Source organism: Oxyura jamaicensis, chromosome 24 (assembly GCF_011077185.1).
Source record: "Oxyura jamaicensis isolate SHBP4307 breed ruddy duck chromosome 24, BPBGC_Ojam_1.0, whole genome shotgun sequence".
Taxonomy (NCBI): domain Eukaryota; kingdom Metazoa; phylum Chordata; class Aves; order Anseriformes; family Anatidae; genus Oxyura; species Oxyura jamaicensis.
Genome location: NC_048916.1, coordinates 6,488,590 through 6,511,043, shown reverse-complemented (window position 1 = coordinate 6,511,043; position 22,454 = coordinate 6,488,590). Strand labels below are relative to the sequence as shown.

At 51.4% G+C, this 22,454-nt stretch overlaps 1 protein-coding gene across 1 annotated transcript in view; it reads right to left on the bottom strand.

Moving 5' to 3' along the window:
* Positions 1–21,958, bottom strand: part of SIK3 (SIK family kinase 3) — a 37,836-nt gene extending 15,878 nt beyond the window's left edge. The window contains 13 exon segments of the mRNA XM_035346145.1: positions 2,875–2,945; positions 3,546–3,701; positions 4,196–4,349; positions 5,269–5,378; positions 5,484–5,561; positions 5,827–5,970; positions 6,129–6,239; positions 6,589–6,707; positions 8,243–8,366; positions 8,734–8,858; positions 13,724–13,885; positions 19,372–19,435; positions 21,844–21,958. Of these exon segments, the coding sequence (XP_035202036.1) occupies positions 2,875–2,945; positions 3,546–3,701; positions 4,196–4,349; positions 5,269–5,378; positions 5,484–5,561; positions 5,827–5,970; positions 6,129–6,239; positions 6,589–6,707; positions 8,243–8,366; positions 8,734–8,858; positions 13,724–13,885; positions 19,372–19,435; positions 21,844–21,885 (1,460 nt within the window). The 5' untranslated portion in view covers positions 21,886–21,958.
* Positions 21,959–22,454: the final 496 nt, after the last annotated feature.

The following is a 22,454-nucleotide window of genomic DNA, read 5'->3' as shown; positions in this document are numbered from 1 at the left end:
GCCGAGCAGCGAGACAGCTCCTTCTCCAGGCCGCAGCCCTTGGTGAAAACACTGGGCTTGCCTCTTGCACCAGAGCCTGGCATCAGTAGCCTAAGCCGAGGAGCCCCCTGCTCTGGAAGGAACAGCCTGCAGCTCCTCTCCAACCCCTCCAGGAGCGGGGAGCACGCAGAGCACAACCTCCGCTTCGGTAAGGATGTGAGGAGCGCTGCGCAGTCCTGACAGCGCCTGCCTGAGCTCGTAGGGACTGGTGGCAGCGATGCTCGGAGAGCTGGGGGCACAGGGCCAGAAAAGATAAGGGGTGAAGCACCTACACAGGGTGCCCTGGCTTCTGCCAAGCGCCTGGGCAGCACGCTGCCCGCTCAAGGACAGGCGGGACGAACGCCCACTTCTGAACCCAGCTATTCCTGCTGCTGAGCCAGGAGCAACGCGGCAGCTGTGGTAACTGTGGCAAAGATCGCTGGGCCAGTGACACAAGGGATACTAAGAGGGGATTCTCACCGTTTTGTAACCCTGCTAAGCCTCCTTGCAACCGCACCTTCACCTTGTAAAGCAGAGAAGAACAGAAAGCATAAAAGTGGTCTCCTCCAAAACCAGCCTCTGCCAGCTACTACCGCCACGGAAGCAGAAGGTAGCAAGTTAACAGGAGGAGGAGCGCTTAGCATCGTGGTAACTTGCCAAAGTCTGTGCCATTAGCTGTTTAAGAATCATTTGATGCAGACAGGGAAAGTTTCCCAAAGAGCTTTACAGTTGTGGTTTGCTAAGATCATTTTATTTCAGACCTCCAGGGAACAATCCAATCATGAGCTCTAACAGCGTTTCGGGTGGAAGAAAGTTTCCCAAAGCTCAAAGGAGATGTGGCTGTTCCCTGGAGCAGAGAAAAGAATACACGCTGCTTTCAAGGTCAGAGTAAGAAGGGCAAAAATTGTTCGCTGGTGGCTGCATACAGAGTGTTCAGAGCGCTGTTCTGAGAAGCTAAATATTTGCATCCCTCCCTGATGTTATTGCTATTTACCCTTCTCCTCTGATGACTAGTTACGGGTTGCAACATAAGGGGGTGGAGAGCAAGTTAACACACAACCTGGATGGGGCTTTTGCTGGGCCATCTGGTGGAAGAATGTGTGGTCTGAGAGGACAGCACTGCCGAGAACTGCGAAGTGACCCGTGGGGCTACAGAGACTGCCCTTCAGTGGGATCTGAACGCCTCAGCACCTTGCACCCTATAAAATACTGCATGTGGGTTTTAATGTCTTTCGAACTGAGCTAGTTCTTAAACAAGACTAGTTCTTAAACAAGTGAAACCTGAGGATTTAATATAGGAGAAGTGAAAATCTGGCCAGGTAAGATGTCCAGGTGCCACCTTGCCAAGAATCACTGATTTATCTGATCTGAACATCCAGAAAGACTGTCTACCGTGTGAGATGATGTCAGTGGAGATAAAAGTTGCATTTTTGAGGACTGTAAACAGCTGCCTAGGTGGCACATCTGTGTACAGCTGCCAGCACAGAGGATCTTTATTCCTGAGCCCTGCTAGGGAGGACAGCGCACAGTTAGGGTACAGAGCTGAAGGGTAACCGACCACAGCCGGCACTCTCCAGAGGTGCGTGCTCTTCACCTGCTCAGCTCTACGACTTGGCCTTATTTCTGTCATCATATTGCCTGGGGCAAGTGGATGAACAGCAGCTTGTGCAGCTGGAAAACACTGTGAGGGTGAGCACAACGATGAGGATGGCAAGGAACTAGAGTACAAGGCTGTGCAGAAAATACAAGATGCGTTCTGCCGAAGGGCTGCGGCAATTCTAAGGCAGGGTTGGAAGCACGTTCTTTCCTATGGACCAGCCTTGACTTCCTTCTGAGCTCTGGTAGGCAAAAGGAGTATCAGCACACATTCTGCACAATCCGTCACTGCACACACCCACTGTTCAAATCCCCGTGCTCTGAAGCACTGAAATGACAAGAGCTGGCAAGGGCTCTGGGATACGAGCTCTACCCACCCCAGAGCTTCTCTGCCTGCAACCAACCCCTCATCTGAATCCTTCTCCCAGGCATAGCCCCTGAAAAAATGTGGTCTTACTTGAGGTGATGGCCTGCACAAACCCGGGGAAATCCAGAAAACTTTTCAAGTTTGAGGTAAGAAACAGGAGCACTCCATAACCAAACCCAACACATAGCGCACCAGCTGGTTAGGACAGAAGAAACTACACAAAAGCTACTGAGAAAATGTTAGCAAGGACATGGTTAGTGTTTTCATGGACTGAGAGAGTACAAGCACATTCTACCCACTTCCCAGTATGTGTCTGGAGCAGACAAGGAATAGAAGTTTCCAGCCTGATGTCTAATAATCCTTCTCCTATTGGAGCAGACTGTTTTAAGGCCTACAGCTAAAATTAGAAGCCCAGAGGTACCCACATTTCCAGCAAGCTCACTTTGTTTAAGGCATCAGAGTTGGATGTTTACTGCACGTCTTGATACAAAAGCTGCATTTACACCCAAGGCCACAGATGAGCCCTTCCTACCTCCATCACTCAGCAGGGAGGGGTGAATCACTTAGCACTCATTTTGCAGGTTAGTGTGGATCGCATGCTGGTGCACACTAAGCAAAGGAATTTAGCAGTTTCAGAGTTTCTAGAGAACATACTGCTGAAATAGCTTACAGAATTTCAGGGGAAATCCAGTCTTGTAAGCACCTAGTAGCATCAGAGGAGTAATTGCCTACAGTAATCAACACCCACAAGAACAAGAGAAGTGTTAAGCCTTTGCTGTAATCAACGCTGTTGCCTGTAATGAGGTTGCTCGTGTTTTAATTCAGCAGCAGAACACCACAGGGTGAGCCTCTTTGAGGGTAATAAGGGCAAATGTTAGCAGACGGGGGGTTACCTCTGCACAGCTTCCTGATCCGGCTCCCCGTCGGAGCTCTCCTCATCCACAGGAGTGACAGCTGGGACAGCCTGCAGAGAGAAGAGAAGCCATGGGCTCCAGAAGGCAGCCGGCGTGCTCCCATCCGCACAGCAGCCACCTGACCTTCCCAAACAGGCTTTCACACAACGATGTGCCAGCTCCTCTGCAGCACCAAGGGCACTCGGCCAAGAGCCCCTTCCCACCTTCCTTTCCCCATACATCCCTGCCTGAGCAAGGCTGCTGCTTCTGGTGCTACCAGGAAAATTCACTGATACGGATGCAACGAGGAAGACAGATTGTGCACTAACACCCGAGACTGACATTTTAATTTTCTATCAGCCAAAGAGCAGAAAAACAACTGTAGTAAGAAGTTCACAAATCCTCCGTCAATTCCAACGAGGAAAATCATGCCAGCTTCTGGCTACAGGACACCACAGCAACTCTGCTATGCGGGGACAGAGCACCCCACTGCTCCTGAGGCAGGGATCCTTTTGGAAGCAAGCAGGCACTGCCACTGCTGCACTTCCAAAGAGTGCTACAGCCTGAGCCTACTGCTTGCTCTGCTGAGACCTGGAGGCCGTTATCTCTGCCTCCAGGAGAACGTATTTTTAAACGCACCACCAGTTCTGCTCTTTCCTTTGGCTACTTACTGGAGTCATAGTGACAAGTGGAGATGGACCTCGAGGACGTTTCAGCAGTTGCTGTGCGTGTAACTGGATGTTAGCTCCGCCATCTGACGCTCTCCGCCCCAGAGGGCCCATGCCATTCAGCAGCTGCAGGGTGGGGGGCTGCAGCAGGGACTGCTCCTGGAAGCACATACAGCGCAGTTAGCAACCCAGGACCAGACGCTTCTACAACCCTGGCTTAAGGCCAAGGACTGGGATGTTAGCACGAGAGGAGACAAGACTTCTGGGCTTCAGGAGAAAGGAGAAATCACCACCAACATCTCCAAGCTGAAGTGGGGCAGCGAGAAGCAGTGTCAGTGGAACGGTAGCGTGTAACTCCCTGCTTCCCAGCACTCTTCCTCAGTTAGCAGGCAGGCTGCCCCTGCAGCTCCAAAGCCAGGGAGCAGCCTTCTCTCTCCCCAGCCCATTCAGTTTCACATTCCTGTCTCCTTTCATTCGTAGTTTAAGTAACTAACTAGAATCATACCTCAAGCAGCAGCAAGAGTGTAATTCTTGAAGCTTACAGAGTCCAAGGAATTGGCAGATAGAGAAAGCAAGCGTGAGCACAGACGCACAACCACACGAGAGCTGGTGCAGCCCGGAGTGCAGCAGGGAGCACACGCAGCAGGCAGTACCTTGTACTCCAGCTGCCCCGTGGGCTGCAGGTTCTGCCTGGGCAGCACGTTGTGCATGAAGTTCACGTTCGGGGTCACCTGCAGGAACGGAGCCTGAGGAGTGACACGAGGGAAACCAGGCAGGAGCTTCTGCAGATCTTCCATGACTTCCGTCCTGTGCAATCACATTTACAGACAGGTGACTTAGCAATGATGCAAAGGGAACACCCATGGGCTCAGCGCGCTCAGCTTCCCTTCACAAAAAAGCTTTTTACTTCACTGGAAAGTGGTCATGGGAAGTAGCCAGGCTGCTTTTCAGTTTTCATTTACCTTTTTTTTCCCCTCCAGGTTGAGCTTTTTCCAGCACTTGCTCTGTGTATTAACACTGAAAGCACTTACCACAAAGACTTCAGCTAGGACGTGACAGCAGTGCAGCTTAGGTGAAAAATTGGCTTGCACAACAGTCAACACAGCTACAAGCTTACACAGAGCTCATCAGGAAGAAGAGAAGAATCTCATCCTCAGCTCAAATGCTAACCAAGTTGTTCAATGGGTCTAGGATATTTTTAATGTTTCATGCACTTAAAAGAGACACTATTGCTGAAGAGACACCTTGAATTTCTTTCCCCTTCTAGCAAGAATTGAATTTGCAGGAATAACTTCAAGCCACTCACAGCAGGAGCAGAAAACTGAAGGTTTGATACCAGCTATGAAACAGATACATGCGTTCATCACCACCAGAGTGAAGCTGAGGTCTGGGACCAACGGGCACCTTGTGCAGTGTATTTCTCAGCCTGGCAACTAGAGACCATTGCCAACCTAAACAGTATCAACTCTTCTAATGCAACAGAGCCTGGAAGTTCCCTAAGGCAGTATCCTCTGATCTGCCGACATAACACAAGAACAAATCTGTGACATCTCAGAAGGATCCAAGTCACATTCTAGGAGTAAACCTTTACTACAGGCCCACTCACTGTTAATAAGAGATCACAGAAACCTAGAAATATATAGCCCCAAAGTCTAGCTGAGAAAGGGTTTACAAGTAGTAAGAATGCCCTTAATCCTCCATCAAGGAGGTAGAGTCCAGTACTAACCGTGGGTCAGCTACTCCAACCGTGTGCCTTCTCATCGAGAGGTAACGGACCAGAGCTTCAGGTGATGGCTCTTCCCCTTCATCGCTGTCCAAGTTCATTGTTCCGTCAGTCTGGGCAGAAAAAATATTGGAGATGTTGAAACATAACGTGAGGGTCAATCAATCAAAAGGCTTCAGAGAAAAGCCTTGCAGGGGTCATCAGGGGGAATACCTCACCTCCACAATCTGGTTTTCAGGGTTGATGAGCTGGACTTGTGGCACATTGATGCTCATGGTATTGCCTGCCTGCTCTGTCTGCTGAGCAGAGGGATCAAGATCAGAAGACATGAAGCTAGCATCTCTTACAACCTCTTTACAAATGCCACTAGATTAACACCAAAGAACAGACCTAACCACTTGGGAACAGAGATTATGGCACCCTGAGAATACAAAAAGATCTCAGACAAGGAAGATTTTGACACTCGTCAGAACAAGGATGCTTACAAGGAAGTACAAGTTCAGCAGGGAAGGCTTAGAAGGCTTCCTAGGGCTGCAGGAACGTTATACAAGCAGGACCTACCTGGATGTTAGCAGAGGTGGGGAAGGTCATGGTCCGTGGTATACTTGGAGATGGTGCAATGCGCAGATTCTTGTGTCTCTTCAGACGGTCGCACAGCAAGCTGTAGATTGCACTGTAGTGATCGTAAGCATCAGCTCTTAAGGACTAAAAGAAAAGGAGAAAGTGGTCAATTGCTTTCTGCCAAGCAATAAAATAAGCTGCATACTGCGCTGAAGTTGCTCAGCTACCAGACGTGATAACCAGCACAGACATTTGCTCTCCGACCAGAAGAGGCAGCACAGAACCACCAGCTGTGGCGTTACCTGAACTGTGCGCTCCTTGTCCAGCCCCATTTCTGCCATTGCCAGCAGCACATCCTCGTTCAGTGGCTCCATCTGCCTCTCAGTCTTCAGGTGCTGACACTCTGCTATCAGCTGCAAGAGCACAGACGCAGACTTCAGTGCTTATGTTCCCAAAGGCACAGGGATGAGTCAGAATGCTCTACAGAACCAATCCACCAGGCTGCAAGCTGGCGTGAGCTCTGAAGGCTGACGGTACAGTAATTCAGAGGGGGAAGAAAATATAAAAGCATACAGAGCTGAAGGCTGATGTGGAAAGCAAGACAAGGGGGACACAAAGTAGAAAGGCAGTACACCGGCACTTGGAATAAGGGTTCCAGGCAGCTGAAACAAGCTCTGTGGCACTACTTGCCCAGAGCCTGTTTGCAGTCCTTTGTGCACTGAGCAAACCCCATTCGCACACCAGCTCACTTCAGCTTCTCACCCTGTCAAACTCTGCATCAGCCTCTCCAAGCTTCATCCACTTGTGTTTGCAGATCTGCTCCATTGAGAGCCGCTTACTTGGGTCCAGGACCAGCATGTGGCGGATCAGATGTTCACATTCTGCAAGAGAACAGAGCTGGGAGTAACTCACAGCGAGGGGCACAACTTCTGCAGGCAACAGCCCTGTGCTGCAAGGGCAAAAGGAAAAAAAAAAAGGCCAAGTCTTTCTTTCGAAAGAACATGCCTTTTTGAAGGAGTCATACACAACACAAATACTGCTCCTCCTGCACTCCGCACCCATGCAGTCCTCGGTGTGCCACTTGCTGCAGACATTTGATGCTACCTGCACACAACTGGTGGGACAAGGACCATGGCCCCTTCCAGACAGAACCAAAGGCTGATGCTCGAAGTTAATGGGGCCACATTTGACACTGAATACCCACAGCCCTCTGGCTAAGCACTGGTCTAAATTGAGTGGCACAGGAATGAAAGCCTCTCTCAAGACACCTCAGTAGCTGCTGCCACCCGACACAGGAGCACCTCCCCTTTTCAAGCTACCAAGGACAACGGTGGCACTGGCTCCCAGCCCCGAGCTTCCAGCACTACCGCAGCTCCTACGGGTGAGGACATCCTCAGTCAAGGAATATTTTCAATGGTTTTCCAAAACCCATCTGAAACTACCTCTGGAGCAAAGTTTTCCTGCCGATACAGCTGTAGATCAGTATGCCCCTTTCACACTTCCAAAACCTCACGCAGGATTTCCCCATGCTAGGGAGGAGGCTGGCCAGGCCACAGCGCCCTTGTGCTGTTTGCCAGCGCCCCTAGGTGGCACGCTGTCACCCTGTCCCTGCCCGCCCTGCTGGCATGGGCCTGGGACCCAACTGGCTTGGTGGGGTTGAAGAACAAGGCACAGCGGCCGTGGCTCAGGCTGCCAGCACGGTGCTCCTAAGGCTTACTGCAGGCACACCTCTGCCAGGCAGCCCCCGCAGAACCGCGTGTGGCACCACCACTTGAGCCAGGCTCAGAGCATGCAAGTGTGATGAGATGTTCAGCTGGGAACCCGAAAAGAGGGCCTTTAACCCCCACTGAATTTTCCACTTAGAGGTCCCATAGAATACGAGCTGCTCTTAAGCAAAGCTGGTTTTACCCAAGAATTAATCACATTTTTCAGAAACAAGAGTTATTACTTAAGTATTCCAAAACACTTTTGCAGAAACAGGAGGTGGACGTTCACTTGTGGTGGGGCTATTGCTGGAAATTAATGTGCCGTAATGCTGTAAAAAGCCTCTTGTCTAAAGCAGATAGAGTGAAAGCCTCCATATTCCTACGTCACCGTTCCATTTTTAGCTTTCATGCTTCCCAGAATTCAGTAAGCGTATCTTTGCTAACGTTTTGCTATAGTTTGCAGTTACCTATACAAGAAAGCGGATTATTTTTAGGAAAGAATATTTGGGTTTCTAAGTTCTAGATTCAGAACTCCTTTTAGCTTCTGTTACAAACGGCTATCCAACAGATTGGGTTCCTGGCATACTACTCACCCACCACACAAATCAAATCGTGCATTGAAATGTAAGTGTTTCAAGGGTCTGTGAGCAGAGATGTGACCAGAGCCCTGCCTGGTGCAGCAGGCAGACTGCGGGGTGTGTGCGCCTCACCTGTGGACATGAAAAATGGAATGCGAAACTTCCCGCTCAGCACCCTCGCGCGCAGATTCTGCAGCGTGCTCCCGTCGAAGGGCAGAGCGCCGCAGACCAGCACGTACAGCACCACGCCGAGACTCTGCATCCAAAACAAAGGTCACGTCAGCAACACAGGGAGAGACCGAGAGAGGCCGGGGTTAATAGCAGTAAATATTGTTTAAATAAAATAGAAAACAAGGAGGAGCAAATCCTTGGAAAGGACCTCGTGACGTCTCAAGTCCCAGGCCAGCCTCATTTCTCCTTCAAGCTTAATTCAGACTTTCTTCCAAGCCAATGGCTACACCAACAGCCCAAGCCCACCCAAGGGGTCCCTGCGCCACCACGGTGCCCGCATGCCCGGATCAACGCAGCGGCAGCAGGCCGAGCACCACTGCGTTGGCAAGGATCAAAACCAAACAGAGCAAAACCAAAATCCAAGTAAAAAGAGAAGGAGGTTCACGACATACCCAAATGTCAACCTTTGGCCCATCGTACTCCTTTCCCTCAAAGAGCTCTGGAGCGGCATAGGGAGGACTTCCACACCAGGTTTTAAGCAGCTGGCCAGGTGTGAAGATGTTACTGAATCCAAAATCTGGAAGAATAATGAGAACTGGTCAGTGGAGGATGATCCACCTCAGCTGTCACAACCAAATGGTACTGAAGTAATTTGCTGTGCCTGGTGAAGTCTCACAGAATTCCGTAGCTGATACCCAGACACCAGAAAAATAAGAGTGCCAAAGGGGCACCTGGAACAGCGTGCAAATTTCTGTCCTCCACAGGCAGAGAACAGACAACCAAGTATCAACAGCTGCCTGTCCACTTCATAAAAAACCCACCCCATTTAAACAACCTGCTGAAAATTCCCCAGCTTGGGCCTGCTCCACATACTCTAACTATGCTTTTCTCTGGGAACACAGATCTGAAGCGTGCTCCCCACTTTTCAGACACGTGATTTCCGTGCTGGAGTCAGTAAATAGCAATCAGACCAGCTAGAGATGCTCTAAGTCAGGTGAAGGGCTTGGAATGAGGTTTCCAGCTTATATCCGAGGGACCACACACGATCTTTGTGGTAATTTCCAACCTTTGGCTTCTCTGATGACAAGTTCCACAACTTCAGCAGAATCAGGGCAGCTGCCAGCAAGGACAGAGCGCACACAAAGGGGAAGGAACATGCAGTTTTTAAAGTTTATTTTCCAGAAAGCACTACGTGAACCGAGATCTTCAGCTGTGGTAGGCATCTCTGCAAACCCAGTCAAATCCTTCACCCACAGCAAAGAGTAAATCCTGAACGAGAAGTTAAACGAAAGGCCTTAACTTCCCGGGCAGTCGACCATCAGCTTACGTGGGCACTGACGGCATTCCCTGCTGATGAACCTGCCGCCCCTGGAACGCAGCTGAGACCCGCACTAGGAAGAGGAAAGGAACAGATGTCTGGATTTAAGAGAAGTGAGCTTTTTCTTATAAAATAAAAGGAATCCCCATTAACCGTTTTTTGACTCATTTGAACAAAAGCAAACCCAGAGAGAGAGAGGGCTCCAGGCACCCGGACAGGCATCCCTGGGAGCAGTTCCTACCAGGAGCGGCACCGCAGCCGTTACCTGCAGACGGCTTTGCCAAGTGTTCTGCTAGCCTTGTGCCAGCAGCAAGGTGAGTGGCATTAACGCACGTGGACGGGGACCCCCAGCCACAAGGCCGCTGCTCACAGCATTTGCACGAGCAGCAGACCCTCATGGCAGGCCTGGCCGAGGAATGCTGGAAAAACCCAAGGCAGCCGGAAATCTGCAGCTTGCAAGTTCAGACTGAATAAACCCCAAAACATCATGGCAAAAATACCAGGGGTGCAGAAAGTAAAACTTCTAGGAAGAGCTTCGCTGTAATCTTTACTCCATTGCTGATCCCAACTGCAGCACGTCTGGGGTAACGCCAGCTGACCCAGCCTGCCAGCGGAGCACCCAAAGCTCTCCAGGAGAATCTGACTGAAAATGCAGATTATAACACATGCATGCAAATGGCAAAAATATTTGACATGCAAAACACTAGCTTTTTCCCCTTATTTCATGAAAGAAATATACATTCATCTTGAACATCCCTCTTAATTTTATCTGCCTATTTCTCCTTGTAGTCTTTGTCCATGCTTCAGGAGCCGAGGAGCTCAGAGCACCCTGCAGCCACCAGTGGAGGTTTGCTTTCCATGACCATGACAAACTGCAAGTTTGACCTGGAATGTTTGCTGTTACCCTGCCCACCCAGGCAACGGGGGTAACTCCAAAGCAACAGGAAAAAAGACACACAAAGAACTAAAGAAAAAAAAAACAACACAACAACCCCCCATGGTTGAAATACTGAAATACATTTTCTTAAATACTGCAACTCCTCCCAGCCCAGGAAGGACACGTAAATTCACCAGGGAGCAACCAGGCCCCATCCCACAAACAGCCGCAAAGGGAAAGGGGAGTTTTTGAAGGGCAAACTGAAACTCGTGATGCTGCCGTACAGGGAAAATACCTCAAAACTCTCTCTCTGCACTACAAAGAAGTGGTGCAGTCGTCCAGTCCCTCATGCTTCGCCAGAGCAGAGCTTCAGGGAGTTGCCATCAGGCTGTACAGCGGGGACTTCTCTCCTCTGAAGGCGAAGGAGCGAGCAGGCTCTTGCAAATGAATGCAAAGCAAGGCATAGGTCGGATTCCTGCCTGAAATCATACCCCAGGAAGGCCTGCGTGTTTAGCAATAATCGCAGCTCCTGGCTGAACCCTCGGACCGGGAGCACGAGCGAGCACAGTGCCAGCAGCTCCTGACTCACTGTGAGGAGGTGCGCGGGGAAAAGGCATCCAAGGGAGAAGTGAGAACCAGGGTACAGGACTTGTACCTGACTGCTCGTGGAAAAACAGTGTGGTTACGGTCAACAGAAAAGCTCACCCGTAGTTACCACCACGTGGAAATAGCAGCACTAACCCACTTACTGCCAGTGTTAATTGCTGAACTCACACCAAGTAATGCAAAGCTGCAAATGCAGGTCATAAAGTCCGATAGAAGGGCTAGGAAATCTGCACTGGTGGCGAGCTGAAAGGTGAACCTCCAACAGCTGCTGGAATTATGTAAATTGATAAAGATTTTACATATCAGAACCACATGGCTCTAGTCCCACAGGAGTGCTCTGGGTGCCCGAGGTGACACGCTGGCTCCCCGCAGGCTCTCCGGATTCCTGCTACTCGACAGAAAACAAGCGACCAGGGTTTGCCAAATGGAGCCTTCAGAAGGCACGCTCAGGGCTCAGCTGATGGGAGCTACGGACGCATTAAGTGCATTAGGGAAGAGGTTTCAGTTAGGCAGCATAGCAGGCTTGGCAGCGAAGGTTTTCTGCTCCCTCGCCCTGTCTGACAGGGCTTTGTGCACGCCTGCAGTATTTATCCTGGGAGGTCCAGAGCGAAAGCCATCAGTTGCTTTTTTGTTGTTCTCCTGAAACAACGGAAGAACTGGTGTCAAGTTGTAATTGATGAGTTATAGGGACCAGACTTAATACTCGGAAAATCCTATACCATAAATCAGCTTTTCCAGGCTACTTTTCAAATCACTACTCCAGCCTCCTGCCAAGTACAACACTACCATCACCAGGGTGGGAAATACCTTCTGGAGACTGTGCTGGGAACAGCCTTGGAAGGAAAACAGTTTCCACCTCCCCTAGATAAAGAGTCTGCGCAAGCTGCAGACATTCAGTGAGCTTGTCAGCGTGCTCGTGGACGTTTCTTTAAGAAACTCAGCTGCACTCCAGTCTCTTCCTGGGTTAGTTTTCAGGTCTTTCTTCCCCTCTGCACACACGGGTTAGCTTGTACCCCTTGAACACGTGATGGCCTCAAATCGTCAGTGCATCTGCCTGCACAAAACAGACACCAGCAAGCGCTGCCCAAAAAGACTTCCCGTGCAACCCCTCCGGCAGGAGCTCTGCCTCTCGCTGCCCAGTACAGCGGCTACCAGCAGGCAATACCCAACGCAGGAAACGAGTCTCGCTGCCTGGCAAAACCGAGCCATTTTCTGGAATGGCTTGAAGGAAACACCAGAAACCACTCAAGTACCTAACCACGACATGCCTCTTGCTCAGCTTCTGCTCCCAGAACAGCGAAGCACAGGTTAGCGTCCCTGCACTGAAACAGAGCAGGACGGGGCCACCAATGGGCAGAGGGAGGTTCATGGGAGGCCTTCAGTCCTTTCCCTTCCCTCCCGTTCTTTCCTCACGAAGCGAGAGTGAGAAAAAAAAACGCAAAATAAAGTAATAAAGGAAAAATCATGAGCGATACCGCTGTGCGTGTGTTCCATTACCTTTCCATAAGCTAAAATCTGAGGTTCAAAAAGGAAGATGAGGAGCCTGACAGATATAACCCAGACTTCAGGAAAATAAATACGCACATCTCAAGATATAAGCTCCCTGCAGAGTTTAAGTTAATGGGCATTAACATTGCTCTCAGACTGAAGAGTTTTTCAGCAAGTTAGTCTGAGGCACTTTTGAAATTCAAGTTACAAACCCTTGTAAAAGCTGACAAGCTCTCCAGGGAAGCCTGTTAAGACGGGGAGGAGATAAAGTGCTTTCCAAAAAACACTCTGGTATGCGTTAGGCTCCAGCAGAATTCAACGGTAGGTGTTGGCTGTTCCAGAGCAAAAGCCCATGAAGTGAGATGGCCAGGGCAGTATTAAATCCTCTTGTTTCAAGCAGTGAGCTCATAATCCAACAAAGCTAAATGAAGTCCAGGTACACCACAGAGCTCAGCAGCCCAGGCTCGCTCCCCGTGTACAAGAGGAGCACAGTGCAGACGCGGTAGGTCAGCACACAAACTGCCCCTGGTGACAGCCCCCTGGAGGGGAAGTTAGTCGCAGAAGAAACCTCCCGGCCAGCCCAACACCGGGAACAGACTGAAAGGGCCTGGTTTTTACTCATTTCAGCTTCTGCCCCGGCGATGAATAAAACACTCAGTGCACTGGGGCTGTTCTCTTGCCCTGTCAGAGCGAGACAGTGAAATTGTTCTGACTGGTTTTTCTCTTTCAGTTCTATACCAAAAATTGTCATCTGCAGTTTTCCCTTCTTTTTCTCTCACCTGGTCTGACCTGCTTCGAAGAAATCCTAAACTGGCAGTAGGACTCCGAACAAGGTCAACTGCTTTATTATTTGCCTTGCCCATTATCCAGTGGGTTGGAACCCTGCAATATCTATAGCTGCATATTTGCCTACGAAGCCAAACCAGAGTTTTTTATTTCCTTGATTTTATTTTGCACTACTTGGAGGGAGATATAAATCTCCTGCCTACAACCTGCCAGTTTCAGCCCTGGGCAGCAGGCCACGCTGAAATCCAAAGCTTCCTTTAGCTGCACTGCGTTTCCTCCTTTCTGAATACCTGGAAGCAGCCAATGCCTACATTTATTAACTTCTCAAAGCAGCTGCCTTCCTCCCACACCGCTAGTCTTAGCTCACCTGCTATTTTGATGTTCAGGTTAGCATCCAGAAGTAGGTTTTCTGCCTTGAGATCTCTGTGAACGATGTTACGGCAGTGGCAGAAGTTGACAGCGGCCACTATTTGTTTGAACTTTCTCCGAGCTTCCTTCTCCGCCATGCGTCCGTGGGCCACCAGGTGATCTGTGGGGGACAGAGCGAGGGACAGCGGTCAGACACGCTCCACAGGGAGCACCCTGGGCGAGATCCAGCCTCAATGCTCCTCACACACACAGGCCCCCACTATAACGCTGCAGCTCAGTACCAAGGCAGTTTCAGGAGCTTTTTAAAATTTTAATTCTGCAATACAACAAAGAAAATTGTCTCACACGCTCAGAACATGTGTGGGTATTCCCAGCTTCTGGGTATTTGCTACTGCTTTGGTGCAGAAGTGTACCTGTAATAGTCAGCACGCGTTAGCACAGAACTGGAGCTTACTTTGGTAAGATCTGAGGGCTCCCAAGTGCTCTGCTGGAGCTATGCTCTCACTCAAAGGCAGGGCCTGTGGCCAGAGAGGCTTCCTTTGGGAGCTACCATTGCGAACGGACAGAAAAAGTCTCCGGCTGGCCCGCAGATCACACAGGGAGGTATCCAACAAGCAGACTTCAAGCAATCCACTTACAACACGCAAGCACCAGACTTGCAAAAGCCACTGTCGTACGAGCCGGTAAGCCAGGTAAACAGGGAGGAGACAGGCAGTCAAACAAGGCAGAGAAAGGAAGCGAAAACACCTCGAGCCTCGTCACAAGAGGCAACCAAACTCCACCAGGAAAAGTGTCCAAGCCAAAGGAACTGGCAGGGAGTTAGGAAACGATTATTGCCCTCTCTCCACATCTCCCTGCCCTGTTCGCAGATCTGGTTCAAACGGACATCGCACGACAGAAGACAGGGCTGGGCACAGTGGTTTGCAGGTTCATGAAGTCGAAGACAATGCTACAGAAGGAGCAGGAGAAACCTGCGGAGTGCTCTGGAGCCCACAGCAACCAGGCACCCCGGCCCCAAGGGGGACCAGGAGCTGGAGAAACTCGGGAAGAACTTCCCAAAGCCAGGCCACAGCCAGCGGCCCAGCGCAACAATGCTCCCAGAGCAAACCGAAGACAAAACGTGAGGAACGGATGCCCAGCATTACCCCCTCGCCCACTTCAGGGGAGCATCACTGCTCAGGGAGGTCACTGCTGACCTCAGACAGCTTCCAGCCCGAAACAGGCTGAAGAGATCCGTTTCACTGCACAGACTCCATTGGAACTGGAGGGCTCGATACAGACATCTGCTCTTGAAAATAATAAAAATAAATCACTCACTTCTGAAGGTTTCTCATCAGGTGGCTGTATTAATTAAAGCCACCCATTAATTAAAATACCTGCGACATAAATGACTCGCAGTAAATACTAATTACCGAGACATCAAAGCAGGTCTGCCTGCTCCTGACTGAGCAGCAACCTGCTCCTCCACGGCTCCCTCCGGATGTTGAGCAACACAGCGAAGGTGTTTTCAGCAGTGCCCATTGCCCTTTATTCACTGGATAAATTTATTCCAGGGGCAAAGCTGAACCAGGCTGGGGAAGGGCACCCAGCACCAATTGCAATGTAACCCTTAGGAAATCCTGCTGTTATCGCACCCAGCCCCACATTACCTCCCCTAGCCCGCTGGGTCTCATTAGGCACTTCCCAGGGCCACCCACCTCTCGCTCAGAAGGGCCGTGGCAGCGATGAGCAGAGCTAAGGGCCCGCTCCATCGGCAGCATCGCTGCTGATGAACAGAGAGCAGCCCGGCTCCTGAACGAGCCGAGGTCATTCACACTTTGAACGCTCTCCAGTCTGGGAACGCCGCCTGCGGATGTAGTAAGCGCTCTTAAACCAAGTGCAAAGTTCCAATCTCTCAATGTTCCTGAAAACATTTAAAGAGTTCCTCCTGCAGGCAAGAAATCAGATCCAGCTCCTGCAGCAGGCACGTTCCTACGAGGCTCTCAGAAGCTTCTTTCAGCCAGCCCAGGCTCAAACACAGGCTGAGAACACTCCAGAAGTACACAAGTACGCAATTTGGGTCACTCGGACACTTCACAGCCCAGAAAGGAACTTCGACGCTCCTATCTCAGCACTGATGCGTAGCGAGGAGCCAAGCCGTGTTCTCACACCCTGCTGAAGGACAGCCCTGCAGGGAGGTGTCCTCTCCTGCGGGATCACAAACCCCCCTGCTCCCGGCCTCGCCGTGGATCTCTCTCTGCTGCCGGCTCCCCCTTCCCCGTGGCTCCGGGCCCGGCCTCGCAGGGCCACAGGGCTGGGGCTGCTCCATCCCCTTCTGTCGTGCTCAGGCTGCAAAAACTCCGTTAGGTGAGCCGTGAAGCTTCACCTTTATCGAAGAGACGGGGAGCGAAGGCCCGTCCCCGCGCCCCGCACGTAGGCGCAGCACTTGGAGAAGGCTGACATTTCTGCACCAGCTCCAGAGGAAGGATAGGAACAATGAAGCTACAGAATGCTCCACATACCACCCAGGGCAACTGTATGCCAAAATTAACTATTGCGAGCTTAGTCTGCATAAACCTCTCCTGCGGAGAGGCTGCAGCGCTGACCCAGCTGGGCAGCCAGCAGGCCGACCCCCATTTTGCAGAGCAAAGCCCAATTTGCAGAGCAATCGGTGACCCTGCCATCCCAGAAGCAGTCCGACCTTCTCACGACGGCGCTGTTTCGTTCGCTGTCTGCCCAGGTCACAAGGAAAGCTTCTGCCGAGCTGTCGGGAGGCAGATGCAGCAGCGCCTGCCTCCCCGTCGCAGCGCCCACCCAGCACAGCGCCCTTCTGACCAGCCACACACCCCTGCTTCGGTCTGCGCATTGCTTAGGGCTGCAGATCACTTCCAGTACTCACAGCAAGCAGCTAGAAACCAAACGCGCGTTCAGACAGTTGTTTGACCTCCACTAAGGACACTCCAGAGATGTGGCACAAAGAGCATCCTGTTTAGGAGGAGACATCGATTTGTTCCCGGTGCCAAATCACCGGCCCAGCCACACGCAGAACACGCACAGGGACAGAAATAACAGTTTACATTTTGCTGCTGAAGTCCCCAGCGAAAACAAGCCTTCCCTGATCCCCGTGCACTGCTACACAGAGAATTATCAGAACGTTTCCAGGAACAGACGAACCAAAGACGCTGACGGCGCAGCCTGCCCACCGAAGGAGCTACCGGCCGTGCCACAGCCTTCCTCTTACTGGAAATTCAGCTGGAGAACGTGCGAAGCTCTCTCAGGTGCTAACCGAGGAAACCTGCGAAGCTCGGACCGACGAGGGCCCCGAAAGGCGAGCACCCGGCCCCGACTGGCTTCACCAGCAGCCGTTCAGAGATGCCGCTGTCCTGCCAGCTACAAATTCCAGCCTGGTTCCTGCCCAGGTGACATTTACAGCTGCAAGGGACAGCTTCAGCCTTCCACAGGCCCCTAGAGCCTCAAAGGGAAGCCTTCTGTTTGCCTCTGACAGCTCACGGCGCTGCATTGACGTAACGCGGGTTGTACGAGGCCCTCGCAGCACGCACAAAGCTGCGGTCAGCGTGCCCCCCTCACACCCCCCCCTTCTGCAGCTCGGCACTCGTGCAACCATTGAAACACAGCCAAGAGATGAGCGACTGAGCACAAGCACGTTTAATACAGAGGACTCCCCGGGGCCAGAAACAGCGGTAGATAACGCAATGGAAATCGAGGGGTTTTCTCGTGTACCCCTGCCCTGGTGCAAGTTTTGGTGCTCCACGAGGGTGTGAGGGGACCTTGTTCTGGTTTGTTGGCACCCAGTGAGGAGCTGAGCTTGAGAGCTCCTCCCGCTGTGCACACCGTACCGCTCCAAGCCTGTCTGAGGTACTGACGGGAGTTAAAGGTCATCTAAACACGGAGTAAAACCTTCTCCCTCACCAAAAGGCACCGCTTGGCCCTCCCCTGTCGGTGACTGCACTGCACGCACGCCCAGCAGCTACCCCTGCAGCGAGCCCAGCCATGCCCAGCCAGCCTCCCAGACAAGGCACAGACACCGAGGGGAAGAAATACACAAGCCAAATGTTATCCTCAGCAAGCAGCGAGCCCCAGCATCCATCCTGCAGGTAACACTAGAGAAGAGCACGAGCAGGTCCGAGGCTGCAGCGCGATCTGTGCCGACACCACGAGGACGTGAGGTCCTGCGGCGCTGGGGGTGCCAACAACGGCAAGGAAACATTTCCAAAAGGGGTTGCTGCTTCCTCCCTGCAAACTGCTTCCTCTGTTAGAACAAAGTATTGATGGCTGCTCAGGAAGCCCTGATTACAACAAGCTGAAACTTGGGTTTTCCTCTCTCTGCCCTAGCTCCGAGGGCTCGCCGGGCCTCGCGCAGTGCCTGAAAGGCAAAAAACACCCTAGGAGGGCACAGCCTCCCGGCCACGGACCCGAACAACATCACGGCTACTGAGTAACCGGCAGGGCTTGAGCTGCCTGCTCCCAGCTCTGAACGAGGATAAAATGTTGGGCAGTAAAACGGAAATTAGCCATTCTAATGAGCTGAATTTACTACAGCATAAAGTATTTCAGAAAGCAATTAGATTTTCACTTCGAATCATGGAGAGGGCTATTTCTGTAACCAAGAGAATTCATTCCAAGTGTGTATACGAGCGTGCGCATAGTTCTGGATTTATAAAAAGATGAACTGCTTCTGCCAAATTCAACAAAAGAGGGAGAAAAAGTAAAAAGGATTTCATACTTTTCTGCAGCGACGCACATACAAGCGAAGTCCCGTAACCACCAGCAGTGCCTAATAACCATGCAAATGACTGTACTGCAATTACGGCTTGCTGCACTACGTACCGTGAGTTTCACAAGCCCTCAGAATTGCTCAGCATCCAGCACCAAGGTTAAGGTTTGAGTAAACAACTGGCAAACCCAGCTGGATTAAGTCAGTTTTGTTTTTTTAACCGGGCGATCCACAATTCCCAGGCATCAGCCACTGCTCGCTTCCTCCTTCAGCTGTCACCTTCCCGAAGAAGCGGCTGGACCCCACGGCCGGTGCTGGGGAGGAAGCACCGCAGCCGCCTACCAGGGTGCTGAAGGGCGGCCGCTGGATTCTGGCAATGGAGCTGCAGATACTGCTTTTCCTTTAAGGACTGGCTTCTGTGGTCAGAAAGCTCAGCCAAAACCTCGTCAGCAGACAATGGAGTTTAAAATGGATGTATCCAGTACATGCCACGAAAACATCGGATTAACAGAAAAAGGCAACTCATGGGTTTGAGAACGAGACACTACAGAGCTGCAGGACAGCCTGTTCTCTGACAAACACACGCCGACATCGAGCTACAGGCGACGAGTTTCAGAGGCCTTGCTGTGAAGCAAACACTCAGCAGCACGCTTTTTGAAATGTAACTGGTTACTACTTGGACATGCTTAATCCCAAAGTCAGCATAACAGGGGAGCGGCACCACCTGTCCATGAAACCCGAAGAAGAAACGGAGGTTATGGGAGTTATTTTTCCATCAGGTATCATTTAGTTCTTTACCCCTCTTGTCAATGGAAAGTTCTCAGCCTGAAGGGCATCTCTCGACTGAAACAAGAGAGCGTGGCAGCTATTTTCAGTTTACTGTAGTTAACCAAGTACATTATCTGATTGAAGAATGCCATAAATGTACTTACCAAATATTTCCCCTCCGCTAGCGTACTCCGTCACGAGATAAATCATCCTCTCCGTCTCCATAACCTGGACACAAGGACAGCAAAGTGACAGATAAGGAGACTGCTCCTTTTTGCACGAGGCAAACTGATGCCATTTTTTATTCCTGCTGTAGCACACGTGGCTGCTTGCATCACATCAAACCCCGGCCTTCCGACGGTTTGTAGGGCAGCGCAGAGAAAGGGATGGGAACTGGGAGAAGTAAGAGTCCAACAGCGGCTTTTAAATACTGAATCTGTAACTGACCACGGTGCTACACCCGCACCCTCCTCCTCCTCGGTTCCCCCAACCATCCCTATCAGCACCTGGAACTGGGAAAAAAGCATTTGGCAAGGCACCGTGTGGCACAGACGGAGCAGCACGCAATGCCCGTCTTCAGCCCCCGGGCCATACGCTGGCAAGGGTGGCTCCGAGGGCCGCTCAGTGAGCGGATTACAAGATCCGCCTGCGGGCAAGCACACGCTGGCAGTGTTTTTCGAAGCTTTGTGTTGTTTATTTAACGAGCTTCGCAGCTTTGTCGAGGGGGAAAACATCCCATTGCTTCACTGCCAGGGCCTCACCGGGCACAACAGGTGAATTTCAGCAGGGCTGTTTGCACAAGCACGGAAACATTTGGGTTTGCTTTGGCTTTTGTCAGTGCGTGCTTCAAACACAAGCGCAAGTTCGCCCTTTAGCTGGGATGGACTGTTACCCCTGCAGAGAGGCTCCCTGCTCGGCGCCCTGCGCTGCCTGCTCTCCCTAGGAGCTAGGAGCCAAACACGCCGGCTTCGCGCTTGCGAACACGCGGCTGCTCTGGGCGGCAGCAGCTGCTCCAGGCTGCTCTGCTCTGACTCCGAGTGCTCAAACAGGAGCGTAACGGAGCCAGACCCCAGTTCTGCTCAGATGTCCCAGGCGTACTGCTCCCACGTACGGCAACGGCACGCGTCCAGAGGACTCCTGGGGTGGGTTTGGGGATTTGTCACCGATGTTTTAACAGCACGTATCTGTTCTGAGACAAGCAGAATCTCTTGAGACCATTATTTCCTTTTTCTCCTCTTTCACTTACACTAAGTACGTTAAGTTCAAGGAAACATGAGTTTTAAACTCGAATTCCTGATGAAAAACTCTGAATTCCCAGCTCCAGGTTTCAGCAGTTTTTATTTAAAAACCAAGTGCCATCTTTAGATGGAATAGAATAGGCTGATTTATTTTTTTGGGGGGGGGAACACGAAGGAACCAGTCTGCAAAGAAGCATTCCCCAAGTACCTTAAAATGTCGAAATTCTGTAGCAGGCATCTATCTCACTTCTGGCTGTTTGGCCAGAACAGGTAAAACATTAACCTCTCTCACGTCAGCCCAATTTTAACTCTTTGGAGCTGGAATTTCTTACATCTATCGAGCACCGATCAGGAGCAGCCTGGTGGGGAACAGGCAAGAGCTGATTCTAGGAACTGGCAGCTTCCACCGAGGGTTAGCTAACTTCTCCCTTGAAACGCACACATCAGTATCACACTGCAGAAGGAAACAACCCCAGCGTATCGCCCCCCGAATTTCAAGTTCTCACATTCCCAGTCTGTGACTGCCAGCCCCCTGGCAGCTGTATTGCTGCATCGAGCGGGGGGCAGTCCTCACGCACCAGGCAGGACCCCGGTAAGGAGCCTTCAGCCCATGGCTTCCAGGAGTGGGATCGCAAAGAACAGAGGGAGGTTTGTAGAGCTCTCAAGCACTCGGTGCCTGTAAGGCACTGCGAGCCCTTGAATCCAGAAGGTTCAGGGAGGGAATCTTTCATCAACAGCTTCCAAAGCAGCGTTTAGCATTTCACCAAGGTGTTGGTCTCCTCTATTTCTTTGCTCCCATCGCTCTGCTCGCCTCTGCCCTGTTGCAACTTCCTTGCTGCTCTGTTTGACCACGCAATCGGAGGGGCACCACCAAAAATGTGCATAAAAAGCATCCTTTGGGGATTCTGCTGACACTGTTTGCAGAGTGAGAATGCCAAACAAGCACCAAGTCTGCAAACAACATTAAAAAACCAACAAAAGCGGCTGCGCCATCGCTATCGATCACCGTCCAAGAAAGCACGGAACAGAGCAGCGAGTCCTCAGAACCACCGCGCAGGGAGCAGCAGCAAGGCAGCAGCACGCCTTCGGTCCTGCAAGCGGACGGACTCGCTCCCTCCCCGAAGTCGCCCAGGGGAGCCCACATCCGGTTTCAGCTGGGAAACTGGAAGGCACACACCAGCCATAAACAAGTGGCACGGGGCCAGCCCACAGCGGAAGTGGGATCTCCCAGAAGAGAGAAGCATTAGCCACGCTTTTTGCCTGCCCCCCTCTGATCGAAGCGCTTTGGGACCTTGAGAACAAAGGACTTGAGGACTGGAGGGACAATCCTGCACGACGCTGCCGTCGGGTGTACAGCTGGAGGGCACAGGGCTGGCAAACCCAGCAGAAAGCTCCTACCTGGTATAACCTGATGATATGGGGGTGGCAAAGCATCTTCATGATCTGCACCTCTCTGAATATCTTCTTGAGATTCTCTTCATCCAGCTGCGTCTTATCAATTATCTTGATAGCAACCTAGCAGAAAGGAAGAAGAGAGCAAGGTGATTTACCCAGTCACTTATTTAGAAAAGCATTTTTTTAAAAACACCAAATACTGCACATAAGAACCGCCTGTGCTAAACACTGTAGGGAAACAGAATATGTAGCCTGTGCCTCAGAGAGCCTGGGATCTCCGAGCAGCCTACCGAGCCCAGACAGCCTGCCATAAATCGGGCAGGAGGAAGCTTTGTTTCCTAATTGTCAGCGTGTTTTCTCTGCAGTGGGCACTTCATTAAGGGCACAGCGCTGCTGCAGGCGGCAGGACGTGTAAGCTGTTGCCCATTACCGCAGCACAGCCTGCTCACAGGCACCCAGTGCTGTGCTGAAAAGCAAATTATTTCTAAACTCGTGGATATATTGTGAGCAAGTCCAAGCATTTGTTCAGTTTATTCGAGTCTCCTCGATGGTGCCAGCTCAGCCTTGCCACAGCCGTGTTAACTTACCCCCAGAGACGCGCCCCGGCAGCCCGA